The sequence below is a fragment of the Solea solea genome, chromosome 10, assembly GCF_958295425.1.
Source record: "Solea solea chromosome 10, fSolSol10.1, whole genome shotgun sequence".
NCBI classification, from domain to species: Eukaryota; Metazoa; Chordata; class Actinopteri; order Pleuronectiformes; family Soleidae; genus Solea; species Solea solea.
In genome coordinates, this window is record NC_081143.1 from 14,821,057 (window position 1) to 14,838,651 (window position 17,595).

General features: G+C 39.3%; 1 protein-coding gene across 4 annotated transcripts in view; it reads right to left on the bottom strand.

Moving 5' to 3' along the window:
• The window catches only part of tbc1d1 (TBC1 (tre-2/USP6, BUB2, cdc16) domain family, member 1), a 43,986-nt gene extending 27,333 nt beyond the window's left edge, over positions 1-16,653 (bottom strand). For 3 of the 4 annotated variants that reach the window (XM_058640505.1, XM_058640504.1, XM_058640503.1), the window contains exons 1-3: positions 16,566-16,653; positions 14,631-15,269; positions 1,697-2,287 (exon numbers count right to left, since the gene is read on the bottom strand). In XM_058640505.1, coding sequence (XP_058496488.1) covers positions 1,697-2,287; positions 14,631-15,230 — 1,191 coding nt within the window. In that variant the 5' untranslated portion in view covers positions 15,231-15,269; positions 16,566-16,653. Of the gene's footprint in view, positions 1-1,696; positions 2,288-9,883; positions 10,073-14,630; positions 15,270-16,565 lie in introns of those variants that run through there. The other variant, XM_058640506.1, reaches the window with a different exon arrangement.
• Between the last annotated feature and the right edge of the window lie 942 nt (positions 16,654-17,595).

Below are 17,595 nucleotides of genomic sequence, written 5' to 3' on the forward strand. Positions count from 1 at the left end.
GCATAGTGTCTTTTGTAATTTGTCAAACACCTGTTGTGTTTTTGTAAAATTTCCACTCAGAAAGTACCAATATATTTTTAATTATTACATTTTAGGGGATATCCCAGTTCTCACCATTATTAGGAAATTATTCACACTTCACCCCTTATACCTCAGTAAGGGATGATGATGATTCACAGAATAAGGAAGTGTATTAACCAGAGTAATTCTCCTGCAAATAAGTTCAGGTTCCTCTTCACTGTCTTTCTGTTTTCAGTATGAACTATACAACTAGACATTTTCTAAAGGAGTAAAATGAGACAATGATGTCACCAGGGTGACGTCATTCTGACTAATACACATGGAAGCAACAGGATGAGTTATCACTGTCAAAAATGCTGTAGCTGCAGAGAGGGATGGCAAAATACACTGGTGCTTCCTGTGCCAATGATCACCATTTCCTGTCTAAAGGACTAACAGGAAAACTCTTATATCCAGGAGGTCACCAAGGTCAAGTGAAAGTCAGTTAGAGGAGTGTGGCTAGGCTTATTTTGAGCTGCAGTCAGCGTTTGCTCTTGCTGAGTCATTAGGGATATAGCTTTTGCTGTTCTTTTGTAAAATCCTTTGTTCCTTTGGAAATCCAAAATTGCACTTAAAGTTCCAGTGCAGAGCCTCTATTGCTCCCTGCTAATTCTACTGTGCTTAGTTAAGTTATGCTAGAGTGATACGTATTTTCAATAATGCACAATCATCTCTCCGAGAAGCCAAAACTACGATTGTGATAAAATCCGACTGAAGGTCCAGGTTTATTTTTGAGCAGTAGAATCCACTTTAGAAACTCTGTTGGGCTTCTTGGTGTTTTCAGCCACAGTGCTGCTATACTGACAAACACAGAGAGTGAATCGGCATTTATGAGCAATTGATTGATATTGATTTATATGTACAGGTTACAAACTACAGCTTTAAGATGTCAGAGTGAGCAGTTGTGTGTGAGCCGGATGAATTCACACAGCAGAGTTTTTCTGAAAACCACTGTTCTTTTTAATACGACTTTGTTTAGAATTTGAAGCAAAAGCTTTCTATGCCACTAGTCAACGTAGGTAATGATTACACCGCAAAGACAACATGCTCTCAATTTAACTAGAAGTGGAGTGAGTAAGTTTCTGCTGAGAGCACGTTTTTATTTGATCATGTCATTTTATAGCCCTGTGCTGTTAAATTAACTACTGTGGTATCATAATTTGTGCAGAACACAACAGCCGTATAACTGTTCATAACAGAAGGTTGTTAATGGAGAAACCCCTTTTAGAGTGGCCTGTTTTTTTATTTTTAAAGTGAGTGTGCATTAATATCTAATACATATTAACACCTGCCATGGGATAAACCACAAACAAATCTATATTGCTTATAGATTTGAGATGCATTTTCTAAAAAATTTAATTTTACTGCTAGGCAAACCAAAAACAAATACTGCAGTACCACTCACATAGGACTGGGCAATAATTCACCCACTCACTCATCTTATAACACATCTTCTAACACTTTATCCTCCACATGAGGGTCAGACATGTTATGACTATAAACTGATATTGACAGATTTGAAACTTTTTTTTAATCGTGGTATGTATTTTTGGACATATTGCACAGCTCGCTCTGCCCATGCGTTGCCTCTGCAAATGTGAGCACAGAGTTTACAGAGTGCATTGCTTGAAATTACCGTAAACAGCATGGTCCTGTTCTCCTGCAGGCTGGTGGGCTGTACTTCAATGGAGCGGGAAAGTGCTTCAGTAGTGTTGTTGTGAGAAATTTCAGGTGAAAGCCCGTTCTCATCCAGGGCATGCAGACAGGGAAAACTGGGGTCTTGCTTGAACAAGACAAGTCGCTTGCTGGTGGTGGGACTCACTGAGGCACCATCACCAACAGCACCGCTTCCCAGTCCATTGGACTGGAAGCTTAATGCCCTCCTCAACCCATCCACCAATCCCTTGCCATTTCCACCTTCATCAGTCGTCCCTGAGCCATGTAACTGGCTAAACTTCTCAATGCACTCATCAATGAGAGCAGGCGGGGCTTTCCTGTGAGCGACACTCACGCGGCCACAAAAAAGTACCTCGAACTTTTTGGCAAAAGCTGTTGGTGACACAGCAGCAGTGGGTGCCACGGAGGTCGTCATTGCAGCGAGATGTGAAGAACATGGTTCAGAGGAATCACTGCCTCCAGTGGAAGTTTTGTTGGAAGTGCTGGTGATATCACTGTTGCGTGAGGAGCTCTTGCCAGCTTGCCTCAGCGTACTGATGATCTCAGGGACCTGGTGAGATATGAAGAAACAGATAAGAACCAGAAGCAACGGTTACAAAACATTCTGTATTTACACTGCATTTAGCTGGCCAACGTACAATAAGAATAAATATACAAATGGGGATTAAGGAAAAAAAAATATGGGAGTTGAGTGTCCATGTGAATATGATCATATCAAAAATAAACCTTGGCATAAACATTGTGCTCAAAATACTGACTTCACATGAAGATGTTTCTTCATTTCAAACCACCACAGGTTACATTCTTAAACTTATCGTTTAACAGCAACATGGCATGGCATGTCTATTGCTTTTGTGAAACTATACACTGTGGATTCGGGGCATACATATCACACAAATATTTGAATTTGCTTCGCATGTGCACCCAGAAACAGTAAAAACCCTAATTCCTAACCTGTAATTGTATTTGTATCATAGCCTATGTTCACAATTAGAACTGTGTCTTGTTGTCTTAACAAGCAAAAGCATGAACAAAGAAGAAGTCTATGAGCTCAAAGTATGCTTTGGAAATTGGCAGCAATATAAAACATGACTCATTTGTATGCTACAACACTGGGATTCTTTTGTATGCTCTTTCATGACATCACATATACGTAGGAGCTGAATATGACAGGTAGCTGAAACACACATTTTTTTTCTCAATTGATTTCAATAGAGTGAATGATGAGTATGAGTATGAGTATTTGTCTGGACGCTAACACCCATAAAGGTGGCTGCGTATAGCAATTGTGGATCAATGCTGAAAAAAAACGACTCCTGTGCGAGAAACCCACATACTGTAAATGGCAAGTTTTGACAGAGACTTTGATTGTGCAACAACACAAGACAACAAGTAGGCTGATCTATGATACTAGTCTATTTCCAGTATAGTGGAATGATAATAAGCACAGAGGCCAGATCATTTCAACTGAGACTAAGATGCATGCAACAGATTAGTTGGACCACAACTCTTCCTCTCTGCCTCTCCCCCTCCAACACTTAGAGAGATCAAATGGATCCAGCAGTAAATATGTAGCTTCTTGTTAAATTAAAAGGAAAATGCCAAGTTGAAAACTTCCTTGACATCCACTTGAGCAATTAAACACACTTACTGACATTTACAGACTTTATTGAGGAAACCACAGTGAATACATTATGTATTACACTAATGTGTATAACTTCATCAAGGCCAAAATTTAACAATGGCTTAAGATGATGAATATCATAACAATAGCCTAACTTGTAACTGATGATCATGTAAAATCCAGCCTATGTCTACTTTAGCTTATTTCTGCTTTCATTTGGTGATGAAGATGTGTGCCTCTCAGGCTAAAACTAATGATCTATAATTCAGAGCCCTCAGTCACACAAAAATCCTTTTCTGTGACCACTCTTTCCATGACTCACAGAGGATTTCCATGACCATTACATGAGTCTGAAACACTGCTTGTACCAGTTTTAAACACATTCAAAAATGGATAGACAGACATTTTATGGGAACTGAAAAAAGGCCTAAGGAAAAACATTAACAGCCAACCTTAACCCAACCTTTTGTTGTACTCCCACTGAAGCAGCTGTGGTCAGCTTGAAATCAAGTCAATCACAATGTTACCAAAATACATTTGAACTGGAAATACCCTCAACAAAGACAAACCGTTCTGATGGAAATAAACTAATGCTCAGAGATGACAAAAAAAAAAGACTTAACCACGTTTTTTAAATCACAATCAATCACACAAGGGCTTATAGCTGGACTTGTGAAAAAAACATGTTCAAAGTATACACTAACAATTCAGATGGAGCACAATTATTTAATCTGCATCTGATAAGAACCACAAGACAGCGTGAACATCGATAACAACTATGGCTTACACAATTTAATACAGCAATGGTTTAATGTGGTAAAGCATATAAGATGATACAATGAAAGCTGGAAAACACGTTCTTGTCAAAGAACAAAGACAAAAACATCACAGCAACAACTCATTAAAAGCAATAACCAACATAATAATAAACATATCAAGTTAGTCTGTCCCTGAGTAAGTGACATTCTTGGAAAAATTAAAAAAATAACATGGGACATTGTGCCAGTGTGTATTTTTGTACTTGTTTTGATCTATACTGATGTCTTGGGGAGTGAACTACTAACCCTGAAAAAAACATTTGGCATACACACATCCACTTCTGTGCCTAGTTTTGTGACGAAACAAAGAAACAAAAAAAGAAGGAAGTAGACAAGTTCAACAGAGGCAGTGGTTGAGTCACACACCAGTGATGTCATTAAAGTGAGATGCCTGAGCAGCTACTCAATCTCCAGTCTCACACACAACTCAGAGACAGGTCAGGCTGCATCTTGCCTCAACATGAGGCGTGCTCACCCAGTTCTTCGATTAAAACAATACCTGCTACTTAGGTTCTGCTCTTAAAAATGTGTGTCAGCTAAATTATCTGTGTTACAAATGGATTTTGCTCTCATGAGGTGATAGCACAGCAATGCTACATTCTGATTTTCATCCACAAAATGACCTGTACTATTGCTTAAACAAGAATTTTTTTTATACATCGGTATATGTTGTTTATGTAATGTTGCCTGCTGATAACAACAATCAATTTATTTAAAGGTGTTTAAGTAACTCAACTCAGTGCATTGCATTACAGTTTTACTGTTCCTCTTTTTTTTAATTCTTACTTGTTTGTCTCAAGGGTGACATTTAAAAAACACCGTCAGTGAGCTTTGGTGGAGGTTAAGGCCATAGGTCAACAGCAATTATTAGTAATGGTTAGTATTTCTATAGGATTCCATTTTTACTTTTCCTCAAACTTTTTTAGGGTTAAACTGCAAGTTTCATTGAGAAATCTGGTCAAAGGTCACATCACAAACACATAGCACAATGACCAAATGAACATAAACATAATATGTTAAAATTGTATGGAAGACAGACAGAAAGACTCAAAGTTCTGTGTCTCACTTCACCACTGTTTTAATATAAAGTCAATCAAAATTCCTTTATTACCAACTGTTTGGCCCCTTTGTCATAGGTATCTTATTCAAAATGCCTTTGTTGTCCTTAAAACCAGATAGTCAAACAAACAAGACTTTCTTCCACTGCCATCTCCATAACAAGAACTTCATTTACTCATTCACAGGCTGTAGTCAGACACCACGATTCTCACTCTAGCTTCAAGTGTCTAGGTGTTTTTATTCAAACTGGCATGAGTGGAGTCTGTTATCTGTCCGCTCACAACAGACGTCTATCTGTTTTGCCTAGCCCCCTCCATCAACCCCTTCCTCTGCCTTCTGATTTCGCTAAAAAGACACTTGAGCTGAATGACAGAGTACAGTTAGTCCCTGTTCAGCTTCACCTCTCCTCTGACTACTTCACTCTCTTTCATATCCTCACACTGAAAATACAGAACAGCAGTGAAGAGGAGAATTTGAGTTTTGTCCTTGTCTGACCTATTCTCATTTCAAGGAGCCTACCCTAATTTCACTCCCTCTGCTTTATTTGGCTGATAGCTGCTTCTTAACTGCTCAGCATGATGATGTCATCAGTCTCCTCCACTTTCCCAGTCACTCCCATGCCAAATGCATTTCCAGCTGAAATCCCCTGCATTCATAAACACAACTACTTATCACAGAATTTGTCATGGAAGACATATCACACCGTTATGAAAGTGTTAAAATACTTTTCCCACATTGACAAGCGGCGACAGTCAGATAAAAGATATTATGAGGACATCATTTTAGGTTCTGACATTTCATATATAAAATAACCAGCATATCAATAGATAATGAAAAGAAATTATGGCAGCCCTAAGGAAAAATAGAATTTAGAATTTCTCTCTGTTTCTGTGATCTGACATTATAGAAAACGAATGACAAAGGCAAACTGAAACATTTCTTTACATCATAAATCTCCTATTTGATTTATAAATCTGTTCTGGAGTTTAGAGCAGATTAGACATAGAGAAAGATTGCACAGTATCTTATTCAGTGAAACGTTTACAGGAAAGCAGCTGGACACTGCCTCGAGCTGTGATCCACAGACTTGGCTTCTTACAGAGGAACAACACTGAACAAGTACTGCCTTTCCCACCCAAACATAACTACAGTGAACTACTGTATTAATGACCTCAAAAAAAAGGAAGTTATACAAGTGCCACTACGAAACAAGAAGCTGCAATTCAGTCCGATAATAAAACTTTTCAGTGTTTGTCTAAGAGAGCTAACAGGTCAAAGGCAAGGATATTCAATAACCTGGACCATTAAAGCAAAAATCATTTATGAATTTCTATAGCAGACCTAATTCATAAATGTTTTCCATATATACTGCAGATCTGTATACATTCCTCCTGCTTTTTCTACTTATCTTTTTCTTAGCTAAATTTAAAACTGGTCTATTTACAAGATAGAGGCTCCATGTAAAAGCCATGTGTCCCACATTTATTTTAAAGCAACAGACTAATATTTCTATTGCCATCAAGAGATGACAGAGAAAAATGCAGCACGAGACACCAAATATCTTCAAAACCATAACATACTCTACTTAGAACAAAATACACTGTAATGTAAGTTTTGCTTACATATATATGAATAAAGTTGAGAAAACACTGAAATCCCAATGACACACCAACCAGCCAAAATCAACAACTAAATAAAAGTCCAAGTTCTGTACTTCCCATGGTCATGTGCTTTATGAAGTGTAGCTAGAGCTCTGAGGTTCAAAGGTCAGGAGCTATGCTGCAGATGAAAAATCCCAGTAGCAGAAAGCAGAGAAATGGGGAAATTTTTCAAGGGTGGGTGTATGGCGATCGTGAAGCAGGAAGTGTTTCTGAGTGATTGAAAATGCATAGCCACCAGAGACAAAGACACTGACATCACTCCAAGTCAAAGCACAGAGCCAAGCAAGACAGAAATGACAAACCCATTCAAATGTGATAACAGAGACACAATGTAGGGGCTTGTTGACAAAGCGCTGTGCTGAGTCCAAGTGAAATCTAAAAGGCTCAGAGATAACCACCATGTTTTCCCTAAGAAGGGTTGTGTATGTACAGTAGCTCCGACACCGACAGGTGAGATGAGCAGGGTGAAAGATAAACTAATGGACAAATAACATGGACAGACTGTCCGTTACGTAAAGACAGGAAGGTGACAATAGTTTACTGGCTTGTTTTTGCAATATTGCCAGGACTGTCACATGAGCAGGGGAGGAAAGTCACATAAAAAGAGGGGTGGAAAAGCATGTTAGACCAAAGGATTACAAGGAGAGGGCATTGAAAACTCAAAAGTGGATTAAAAATCCAAGCAGCACAGTCTCTCTTTGACAGTTTGGATAACTATGAACCCAAATCGGTTTTGAAGAATGCCTTTTGTGAAAATCAAATTACTGCTACTTTCCTAGCTGTGACCAACGGCAGCTTTTTTTTTTATTTGAAAAGGTGTAACGTCAGCTCTTTGAAATAAGATAGATGGAAAAAGGTCAGCCTAATTCTTTCACTTTCACTTATTAACATACCCACTATTTACAATTCATACAACAATTACTTAATCAGGAAACCAAAAATAAGAAGAACAGGACACGTCATTATCCCTGATATGTTACAGCCCAAAATGTGATGCCAAGTCTCACTTGAAGACAAGACTTTGGGATGGTGGTGTTTATGTGAAACCCACGAGAGAGATTCTCCTGAGGAGATAGCTCAACGCAGACTTTGTACCTAATATGGTGTACAAGACAACTAGTCTCCAGCTCCTGGAGTGAAACACTGGCATTAACATCAAGCTGTGGAGGTGATATCGCCATGACGCACTCACATACACTAACATTTGGCAAGTGTTTACAACAGCCAAGCGGACAGAATTTTCATGTACTCAGCTTTATCAAGGGCCTGACAGTCAGTAAGACACTTAACAGAACCAGCAGCTCTAACAGCATCATACAAGGAAACTTTTGTTTTGTTCCATGTCAAGAAACATCCTGAGATTTGAAGAGAAAAAGAGATCCTCCTCCCCAGCATGATGCATGGCGGGGTTTGTCTTAAACAAATGGATTGTACCAACTTGTCAGATTATTTTCTTGATAAATGCAAATGGCCACAAAATGTCAGAAAGCCAATCACCTTTTCCAAAAACCCATGTTGGAACATTATGCACTTATGTACATTGAGTGATGGGTTGTATGGGTCTGAGTACCAGCAGACTTGAATAACCTCAACCAAGAGTTCACAGTTATTATTTCTCTTTTTTTCAATCAAAACAAGGGGAAGTCACCAAATGAACGGGAAAACGTTGTGCTAGAGGTTTCCATTTTGTGCCCGTGATCACACAGGGTCCGTGCACACTGCCACAGCCATGATGGATGATGGCATTTAAGATCAGGTCATACAGAAAGCCATTTTGCATTTACATGTCACTGTTTGTACTAAACAAGGGTCAGAATCCATCTAGCATTCTACGCATGTGTACTTGATCTCACATAAGCACGGATTCCTTACCAAGAGTTCGTCTTCTTGTGTACGGTCTGTGCGGAGTTAAGCATGCATTTGTCCTTGAGGGATCTGCACTGCACAAATGTGTGGATGATGAAATGCATGTCACACTGGCCAGAACAGACCTCTGCCGACATGGTGGAAGTGGAAAGTATGTTCATGGTCTACATCACACAGACCATCATGGTCATCAGAAAGTATATGGTAATAAAGCCAAAAAGTAGGAAGACCAAGAAGAGATTAAAATGATTGATGATGACTCTGGAGTTTTTAAAAAGCCACAATGATCTGGTATTAGAATAATTAATGACTGCAGATATGCTGTGGTTTTGATTTCTGAAATGTTAAGCCAGCAGGACTTAATGTATTCTGACAGTAACCTGCATGTCTGCTTTTATAACAGCTGCTCAACTACATTCACACTTAATTGGACAAAACAATTAGTCAGTGAATAGAAATATAGCAATAAGCAGATTAGTTAATAACTAACATCATTGTTAGCCGTATTCTATTCCATTCATTCATGTCAACACATGGACAAAAGCAGAAAATCATGAGTTAAGTTTTGAGTACATTATTTCATTATTATATTCAACTTTATCTAATGTATAAAACAACAACAACTTCAATTAATCATGTCAACTGCAGAAGCCACAAAACCCTCCACATTTACAACCAGCTTGTGAAAAGTAGCCCGTCAGTTATGACACTTTCCACCAGAAAGTCTCTTGACCAGTTATGGTGTGTGTATGTGATACATGGCTGCTGTGGTGACCACATATTAGATCCGGATCGTAATGTTTACAGAACATGTACTGTTTACACACTCAAACATGGGCACGTATGGTATAAGGACAATCGTGTGCGTCAGTAAGTGTTTAAATGGGCGTTGTTATGGTAGTTACGATTAAAAAAGTGTTAATAATTTAAACAGTAAACGGACATGGAACAACTTCCCGGCTAGGGAAGAGGCTCGGCTAACACTGGCCACAGGTCATTCGTTAAACTTCGCTAACAACAGCACGCGTTTATCTAAGTCAATTGAATGTTCGGGAAGCTAACTGTAACACTTAGCACGGCACTCAAACTCAACAACACAAGCTTCAAACACCACTCACATCTTTCTGTTCCTGTTTGATATTGAACAGGTTGAGCCGCTGGAGTCGCGCTTTCATCCCATCCGCCATAAACTTCACAAAACTGGATCTGAGTGGTTGCTTTGACGAGACTCGCTCCTGACGGTGTGGGACGATTCGGTATCATGTCATTGGAAAGTTAATTTTGCTCCCTGATGCCTGAGGGACCCCGCGGTTACATGTCAAGATTGATTTCTTACAACTATAGCACATCCTGTTCAAACACTTCAAAGTAAATCAGACCAACTCACTCCGTGTGGCGTTTGTGTCTCTTCCTTTGCTTTTATTTTGAAGGACAACCATCCGTCTTCCGAATGTACGCCAGCTGACTATGGTTAGCTTGATGCATATGGATCCGCCAATACGCTGAGAGACTGGGGCGGACACAGTTCCTGTCCCGGAGCAGTTAAACTTTAGGCGGTAGACTTTTTTTTCGTTTTACCGTTACATGATGTAGATTATCTTGGCTAGTGTGACTGCAGATAAACAGTATTTCCTGTGTTAGGGCAGCAGAGCACAGCTAATGGAGCAGGAATGACTGTTCCTCCTGTGAACGAAGCACTGCAGCTGGGCGAGAGCTGGAAATACACTTCAAGGCCCAGAGGTTTATAAAACTTTTTAGGTCAGGGTTCTTACCAAGCTTTAGCCCATATACTGGATTCAGCTTTGTTTTAAGCCCCACAGCCTGATTCCTCCTTATACTGTAGAGCAGAGGTTTAAGAACCCCAAAAAGCAAAGTCCTCAGTTCAAATACATAGAAAAGACAGCCTACAGTGGACAAACTAAACACTAAACTAAACATCCTTTTTGTTTTGATGCTAACTGAAGGCTACAGATTCTCCAACACACATGGACGGGGTGAGGTGAGGAATATTCAGCTGTAACATGCATTTCACCAAAAAATGTTGCAAAATGTTACAGATTGGAAGCAATAATACACTCACACAAAAACTTTTCGGACAATAAAGTACCAAATTGTACCTCTAATACACAGAGACAGTTGCCAATAAAGAGTGAATAAATTCACTCACTGCCTGTAAAGATTAACTAATAAAATATTATCTAATAGTTCATTGTCTAGGGCTCAAACATCCATGAATTAAAAACTAAATATTTAATGTATAAAAATAGTGGCTGCAAATGAATTACTATAACTGGAATCACGCTTTTGCTGTTGGCAAAATCACCCTGTGATAAGTATGTCATTCAAAATTAAACTTAATTTCTATAAAAAAAAACTGCATATATTATCTTAATTACATGCTGATGTCTAAGTGGATGTATTTAAATTAAGTCACAAATAAATAACAAAATAAATTATACTCTAGGATCAACTGAGTAAGGATGTTACATTGGCTGGTGCCTTTCAGCTGGCCAGCTTTCATAATAATAATAATAATAATAACAATGCTAGTTCACACTTTCAGAAAATAATAATAAACTTGACTTGTATAGCACTTTTCTGAACAAATGCTTTACAAAATGCTTAACAGACCAATCAAGTCTAATCAAACATTACAAGGGGCTGTTTTGTCTGATAAGACAAGGAAAAAAAGGAGCCCAACCATTTCACACTATGAGCCAGCACTAGGCATAAACTCCCCTTTTAACAGGAGCAAAAATAGCAAAAGCAAAATAATGAATAAACAACAAGAACAAACAATACAACAAGAAAAGTGATTCATTGACAATGATATTAGGATGGCTTCAATGAATACATGACACAAAAAGTGCACCAGAAGCATTATGACCTTTTGTAACTCTTTAGTAGTGACACCCAGTGGTTACTGTTCACTACAGCAGCAGCAGCAGAGGAAGTGTCTGTCCCCTGACTCCAAAGAGGAAGTCTCTCTTTTTCTTTTTCTGCTCGGGCTAAACTACTATATGTACTACTTAGTTAAGTTTATTTACTACATTCATTCATTGACAAAAGGAAAGAACAATTAAATACAACCCAAAATGTGCTGATATTCTGAATGAAAGGGAGCAGAAAGAAGAATAATCTTATTAAATCTGCCTCTCTGTCGCAATAAATACTTTACAAATATATCTAACAAAATAACATATTTTTGTTTTCTTATGAAAATAATATATTGGGCAAACATAATACCAGTCTTGTATAAAGTACCTAAAAGGGATACTTGAGTAAAAGTACAAACATCTTACCAGAACATGACTTTGGTCTTACTCTTACTAAAGTAAAAGTCTTAAAGTATATGATACTTACTGTATTTAAGTATCAGAAGTAATTTAGTATTTTTTAAAAAAAGTGAGGAGTAAGAGTTGATCCATGGTAGCGTGAGTTGTATTTCAACGGGAAGGTTGTGGGTTCAATTCCTAGCCCTGCTAGTCAATATGTGTCCTTGAGCAAGACACTTAACCCCATGTTGAATGGATGAAGGGAAAAACTATAGTGTGAAGCAGCTCATCAAGACCAGAAAAGCTCTATATAAATACCGACCATTAATAACTCTTCTTCTTCTGATTTTATTTGGTAGTAACGAGGAACAAAGATAGTTAGAGGAAATGTAGTGGAGTAAATGTGCACAATTTATTGAGGAAATCTAGTGGAGTAAAAGAAAAAGATGTGAATTTTGTACTGAAGTACAGTAACAAAGTATTTGTTACATTACAACACCGCATAATACATTCACTATAGCCGTTAGTTTAATCTATCATGACTGCCTCAAACCTCGAACCTAATTTCTTCATGCTTCAGCAGCATCACAGGAAGTGAGAACCATGACCCAACATGTCTTGACTCCTGAGGTAAAATTATTCTCTACTTTTGTTCTTACATACAGAGAATTATAACACGTGCATCCATACGAGCTGTGCACAACCACGCAACCAGGACAGGACCCACGTACATTAACAAGACTGTACCTATTGGCACCTCTTTTGCTTGGTCTTTTTTAAAAAAAAAAGTCTTTCTTTTTTTAAATTAAAAAACACGCATGAAGCTTGCCATTATCAACTAGAAGAAAATCCCGTTCACATATTACAATCAGAACAGAAGATTAAGCATAACCAGTCATCATGATCCTCACATACACGGCTCAAAATCATTTGGGGACACAGTCTTTGAATCCATGTGTGATTTAGAATCCTGCCCTCGAGGGGGTGGTGAATGTCATATTATTTTGTCAGTAAATATTATGATGTGCGGTTTTTACTGCATTGTGGAAATGTCACATGATTCAGCCTGAACTGGCAACTCCATGGTAGATGAAGAGGTTACAAATGTACAGTAATGTCACAAGGGCTCATAACACACCTGCAATCATACGTTGCATTTGAGAAACACACAGTCGCATGTACACACGTACTGTATTCTCTGTGTGTGTGTGTGTGTGTGTGTGCTTGTATTTGTTACCTCTTAAGGACCCTTTCTGTCATTAACACTGACCTTGTCAGGACAAAAACCTGGTCCCAGAACTGAATTTCTGAAGAACTGGCTAAGATGAGGTTTAATCGATCTAATTGAGGTTTGAACTGTGGTTAGGGTTCGGCATTAACTGGTTATGGTTAAGGTTAGGGATAACACTTTGTTTGAGCTGAGCTATGGAAGTTTTAAGAAGAATAGCAGCACAAACCTCTCTCTCTCTCTCTCTGTGTGACAGTGACAGGTGTTCAGTATGAAATCACTACCATGTTTTTGGAGGGGCTGAAATGGGAGAGTGAGAACAACAGACACACACACACACACACACACAAAATGACACTGTCACTTTGTAGTTAACACATCAACAGGCCCTAGGCCACAGGAAATGGTTTCCATGGTTACATGGGTCTACATCCTGCTTGGCTGGTATGAAGCAAACTTATTTAGTCTCAATCAAGTGAACACACACACCTATGCACACAATCAGAACAAATACCTACACACACACATATTTAGTGTACAGTTCATTATATGAACTCTGCCTTAAATTTTATATATAAAATATTATGTACATATATATATATACTGTTTTGTTGTTCCTCTTTTATGCACTGAGATTTAAAAGAACCTCTGGATCGTCACAAAAGCAATTTGTTTGTTCGTGTACCTGATTCAGACTAAGAAAGACTCACAGCTCAAGGTCAAGCTGGTATAATTTTGCTTTTCTTTGATTAATTTAATCTCTCATTTAATATCCTCCATTGTGGCCAGTTCTTTTAAGTCTTCAGTATGTCGGGCATGCAGCGGCGATGCTATCAAATGTCTCTGGCCTGACTGTGACACCAGCTGCAGCTTTACACTGCACATACAGAGGGCTGCTGGCATAGCACACCATGTGGAGGAGAGTTGAAAGGATTAGTGCTGGGCTGTGTTAGCCAGCAGCCTGTGCCAATGACTTGTTTGTTGATTTTATATTTGATGGCGTGTATTTGTGTTGTTGAATGGAGTAAAAGCACTAGGCAGGCTGCTGCAACAGTGCCAAAGCTACACCCAGAATCCTGATCGTGATGTGTCATAGTTTACTGTGAAAACGCTCATCTTCTTTACATTATGTGCTATATCTCTACAAATGTTTATGAACCAAGACGGTGCTGGTGTTGGTGATGTTTGGTAAGACTGCTCCACTTGATTTTAGGAATGATTTTGTAATGTGCTCATTGTGCCATTGGAGATGGCCTATTGGTCTATTGGTTTGTCGGGTGTTAGTTTATCAAGGTCCTATTTTCTATTGAGCTTTTACTCACTTTAGTTACTCTGATTGTAAGTGTACTGTAACACACATACCTTGGTGCTGTCCTGGCACTGGAAGACATAGCAGGCACAGTATGGCGTCTTTCTGACCAGGCAGCCAAAGCTGCTGGGCTCCTGGCTGTTGTGAATGAGTTTAGTCACCTGGTGTGGACGACATTCAAACAGCACTGTATGTGTAAGAGGATCCCAGACGACTCCCTCTCCCAAAACAGACACACATTGCACCCACGATGCCGACACGTGAAGAGAAACCATCTGATTGGAGGTGGAACGGTTCAATTGTCCGGGCTGTACGGACTGTATCCCTGTTTCTGGCTCCTTTGTTGGCTGAGACCTGGCGATCTCAGCCACCACCCAGGGCAGCATGGCCATGGTGGTGAGGTGGTGGACTGGCAGAGAACCAATCAATGTCAGTCTATACTGTACCTCCGGTTCCTCTCCCATTTCCACCATCTTTCCCGCCCATGTTGCAGTCCTCTTCGCAGCATAGACGTTTTTTGTGGAAGAGGTGAGATGTGAGAATGACGGACATGACTGGCGGTTTGGAGTCAGATCAGCTCTGGGTCTCTCAGAGCCTTCTGTGCTGCGTGATTCACCTCTCTTGGGCTTCACTTCAAAGTAGAGCCCTTCCATGTTTACATGGCCCGAAAGGGTCGCCTGCCTTCACTGTATCTGCAAAACGTTAATGGACAGAGACTTTTAAAAGCAATAGAGCACATACATTTACATTTTTTTGTAAAATATTCCATGTCCACACAAGCAAATATTCACAAACATTTCTGTTGAAATTAAGAAGTGATATTATTGCTGAATGTGTGTTGTCTGTGAAGGAGCAGGACATGGGAATCTGCTGGTAGAGAGTCTGAGAGTCATATAAAGGGCATACAACAAATATCACCACCTGGTGCTGTTTACCCAAACAGGAACACATGACGCGTCTACTGACCCAAGCTTTAGGTCTCAAGGACACACAAACACGTAACATTTAAGCTATGAGGACTGTGGCCACTGTGTGTGTGTGTGTGTATCTTTGTGAGGACCATAAAACATATATAAACGATAGGGAGTGAGGACATTTTGGCTGGTCCTCACATCTTTATAGGGCTTTTTGAGAGTTAAGACCTGGTTTTAGGGTTAGAATTGGGTTTAAGTTAGAGATCGGGTTAGGGTTAGGCATTTAGCTGTGATGGTTAAAGTTAGGGTAAGGGGCTAGGGAATGAATTAGGACTGCAACTAATGATCATTTTCATAATTGATTAATCGGTTGATTATTTTCACTCGCTTGGTTCCGAGAATGTCAGAAAATTATGAAAAATGTTGATCATTGCTTTTCAAACCTGGAAATGAAGATGTTCTCAAAGATTATTCAGTTTTAATGATTCCTTTGTTATATGGAGCAAAGAAACCAGAACATTTTCACACTGAAGAACTTCTTTAAATTCTTCTCACTTAATTTAGTAATCGATTAGTCAAGTAATTGTTTCAGCTCTAGAATGCATTATGTCTTCACTACGAATGCTGTGCGAACGTGTGTGAGTGTCAGAGAGCAAACAAATCTACCCGCACTCTGTACTGTACACTACACGGATGTAACTTATATTAGATTGCGATGTACGGAGAAGCATGAAGTCACAGAGGAAAAGGTGTTTTTGTGTTTCCATACAAAAACATCAGTAACGGAACGAGATAAAAATGTCCATGAACACAAAGCGGCTATTTATGTGTGACCTTGTCATGTAAAAATAAAATCCTCAACTATAACAGCTGGGACAGTGCAGGCAGGCCCTCCGCTCCACGACACGAGTGAGAACTAGACGTGTATCTCCAAGAAGCGCACATTCACATGCCCAGTTTCACCGGCTTAGATTTTTACGCACGAAACATGCCACCTTTACGCACGAGGTAGCGTAAAAAACTAAATCGATCCAATAAATAAATGTTATTTGCCGAGTCTGCCAGTCTTCTTACCTGTCCACGGTTAGTCCTGCTTGATGAGTTAAGCGGTAGAAGTGTGAGAGAGCAACAACATGCATGCACGTAGCGAGAGCGTGAGCGGTCTCTTCACAGAGTTAATTTTAGAAGAAACCGGCCGGCTCCACCTCCCTGCTCTGTCTCTCCTCTCCGTAGTCAGAAGGAGACATGGCAAATGCGTGCTCCATTCGTGCGCTGCCGGTGTTCTGTTATGACTATTTGCGCCAAATGTTTGCCCCCATTTTTTTTTTGCCAGGAAACTCTTTACACATAAATGCTCATACATGCAAGAATACATCCAAATATAACATGAGCACCACCATTTTATCTCCAATACTCCACAAAATAAAATAAACGGGGTGCATTTTTTTGGCAAAGCTGGTTTTACAGCTGCCAAGTTTTGCATCCCTTATTTAATTTAGCCAGGAAGCTTGTTACACATGTGGAATTAATTCTCATTTGTAAGAAGACATCCAAATGTAACATGCGCACCACCATTTCATCACAAACACTCTACAAAATAAAATAAACAGGGGGTGCATTTTTCAGCAGAGCTGGTTTCACAGCTGCTGATATATGCACCCCCCATTTCATTTAGTCAGGAAGCTTGTTACTCATGTGACATTAACTCTCATAAGCATGAAGACAGGGCCACATGGTTGGTGTTGTGGTTAGCACTCTTCCCTTTGCAGCAAGAAGACCTGGGTTCGAGCAGGGTCGAAGGGTGCATATTTCAGCAGAGCTGGTTTTACAGCTGCCTAGATATGCATCCCCCATTTTATTTAGCCAGGAAGCTTGTTGCACTTGAGAAAATAACTCTCATATGCAAGAAAACACCCAAATATTACAGGAGCACTACCATTTTATCCTAAAGGCATTACTAAATAAAATAAATAGGGGGTGCATGTGCATTTTTAGAGAGTTAAATTGATGCCCAAATTAATAAATAAAAACAAAAACAGGACTTTAGTACTTGTAGACCTAGAGTGGAACACTAATGTCAATATCAGCACCTGTATTTGTCCTA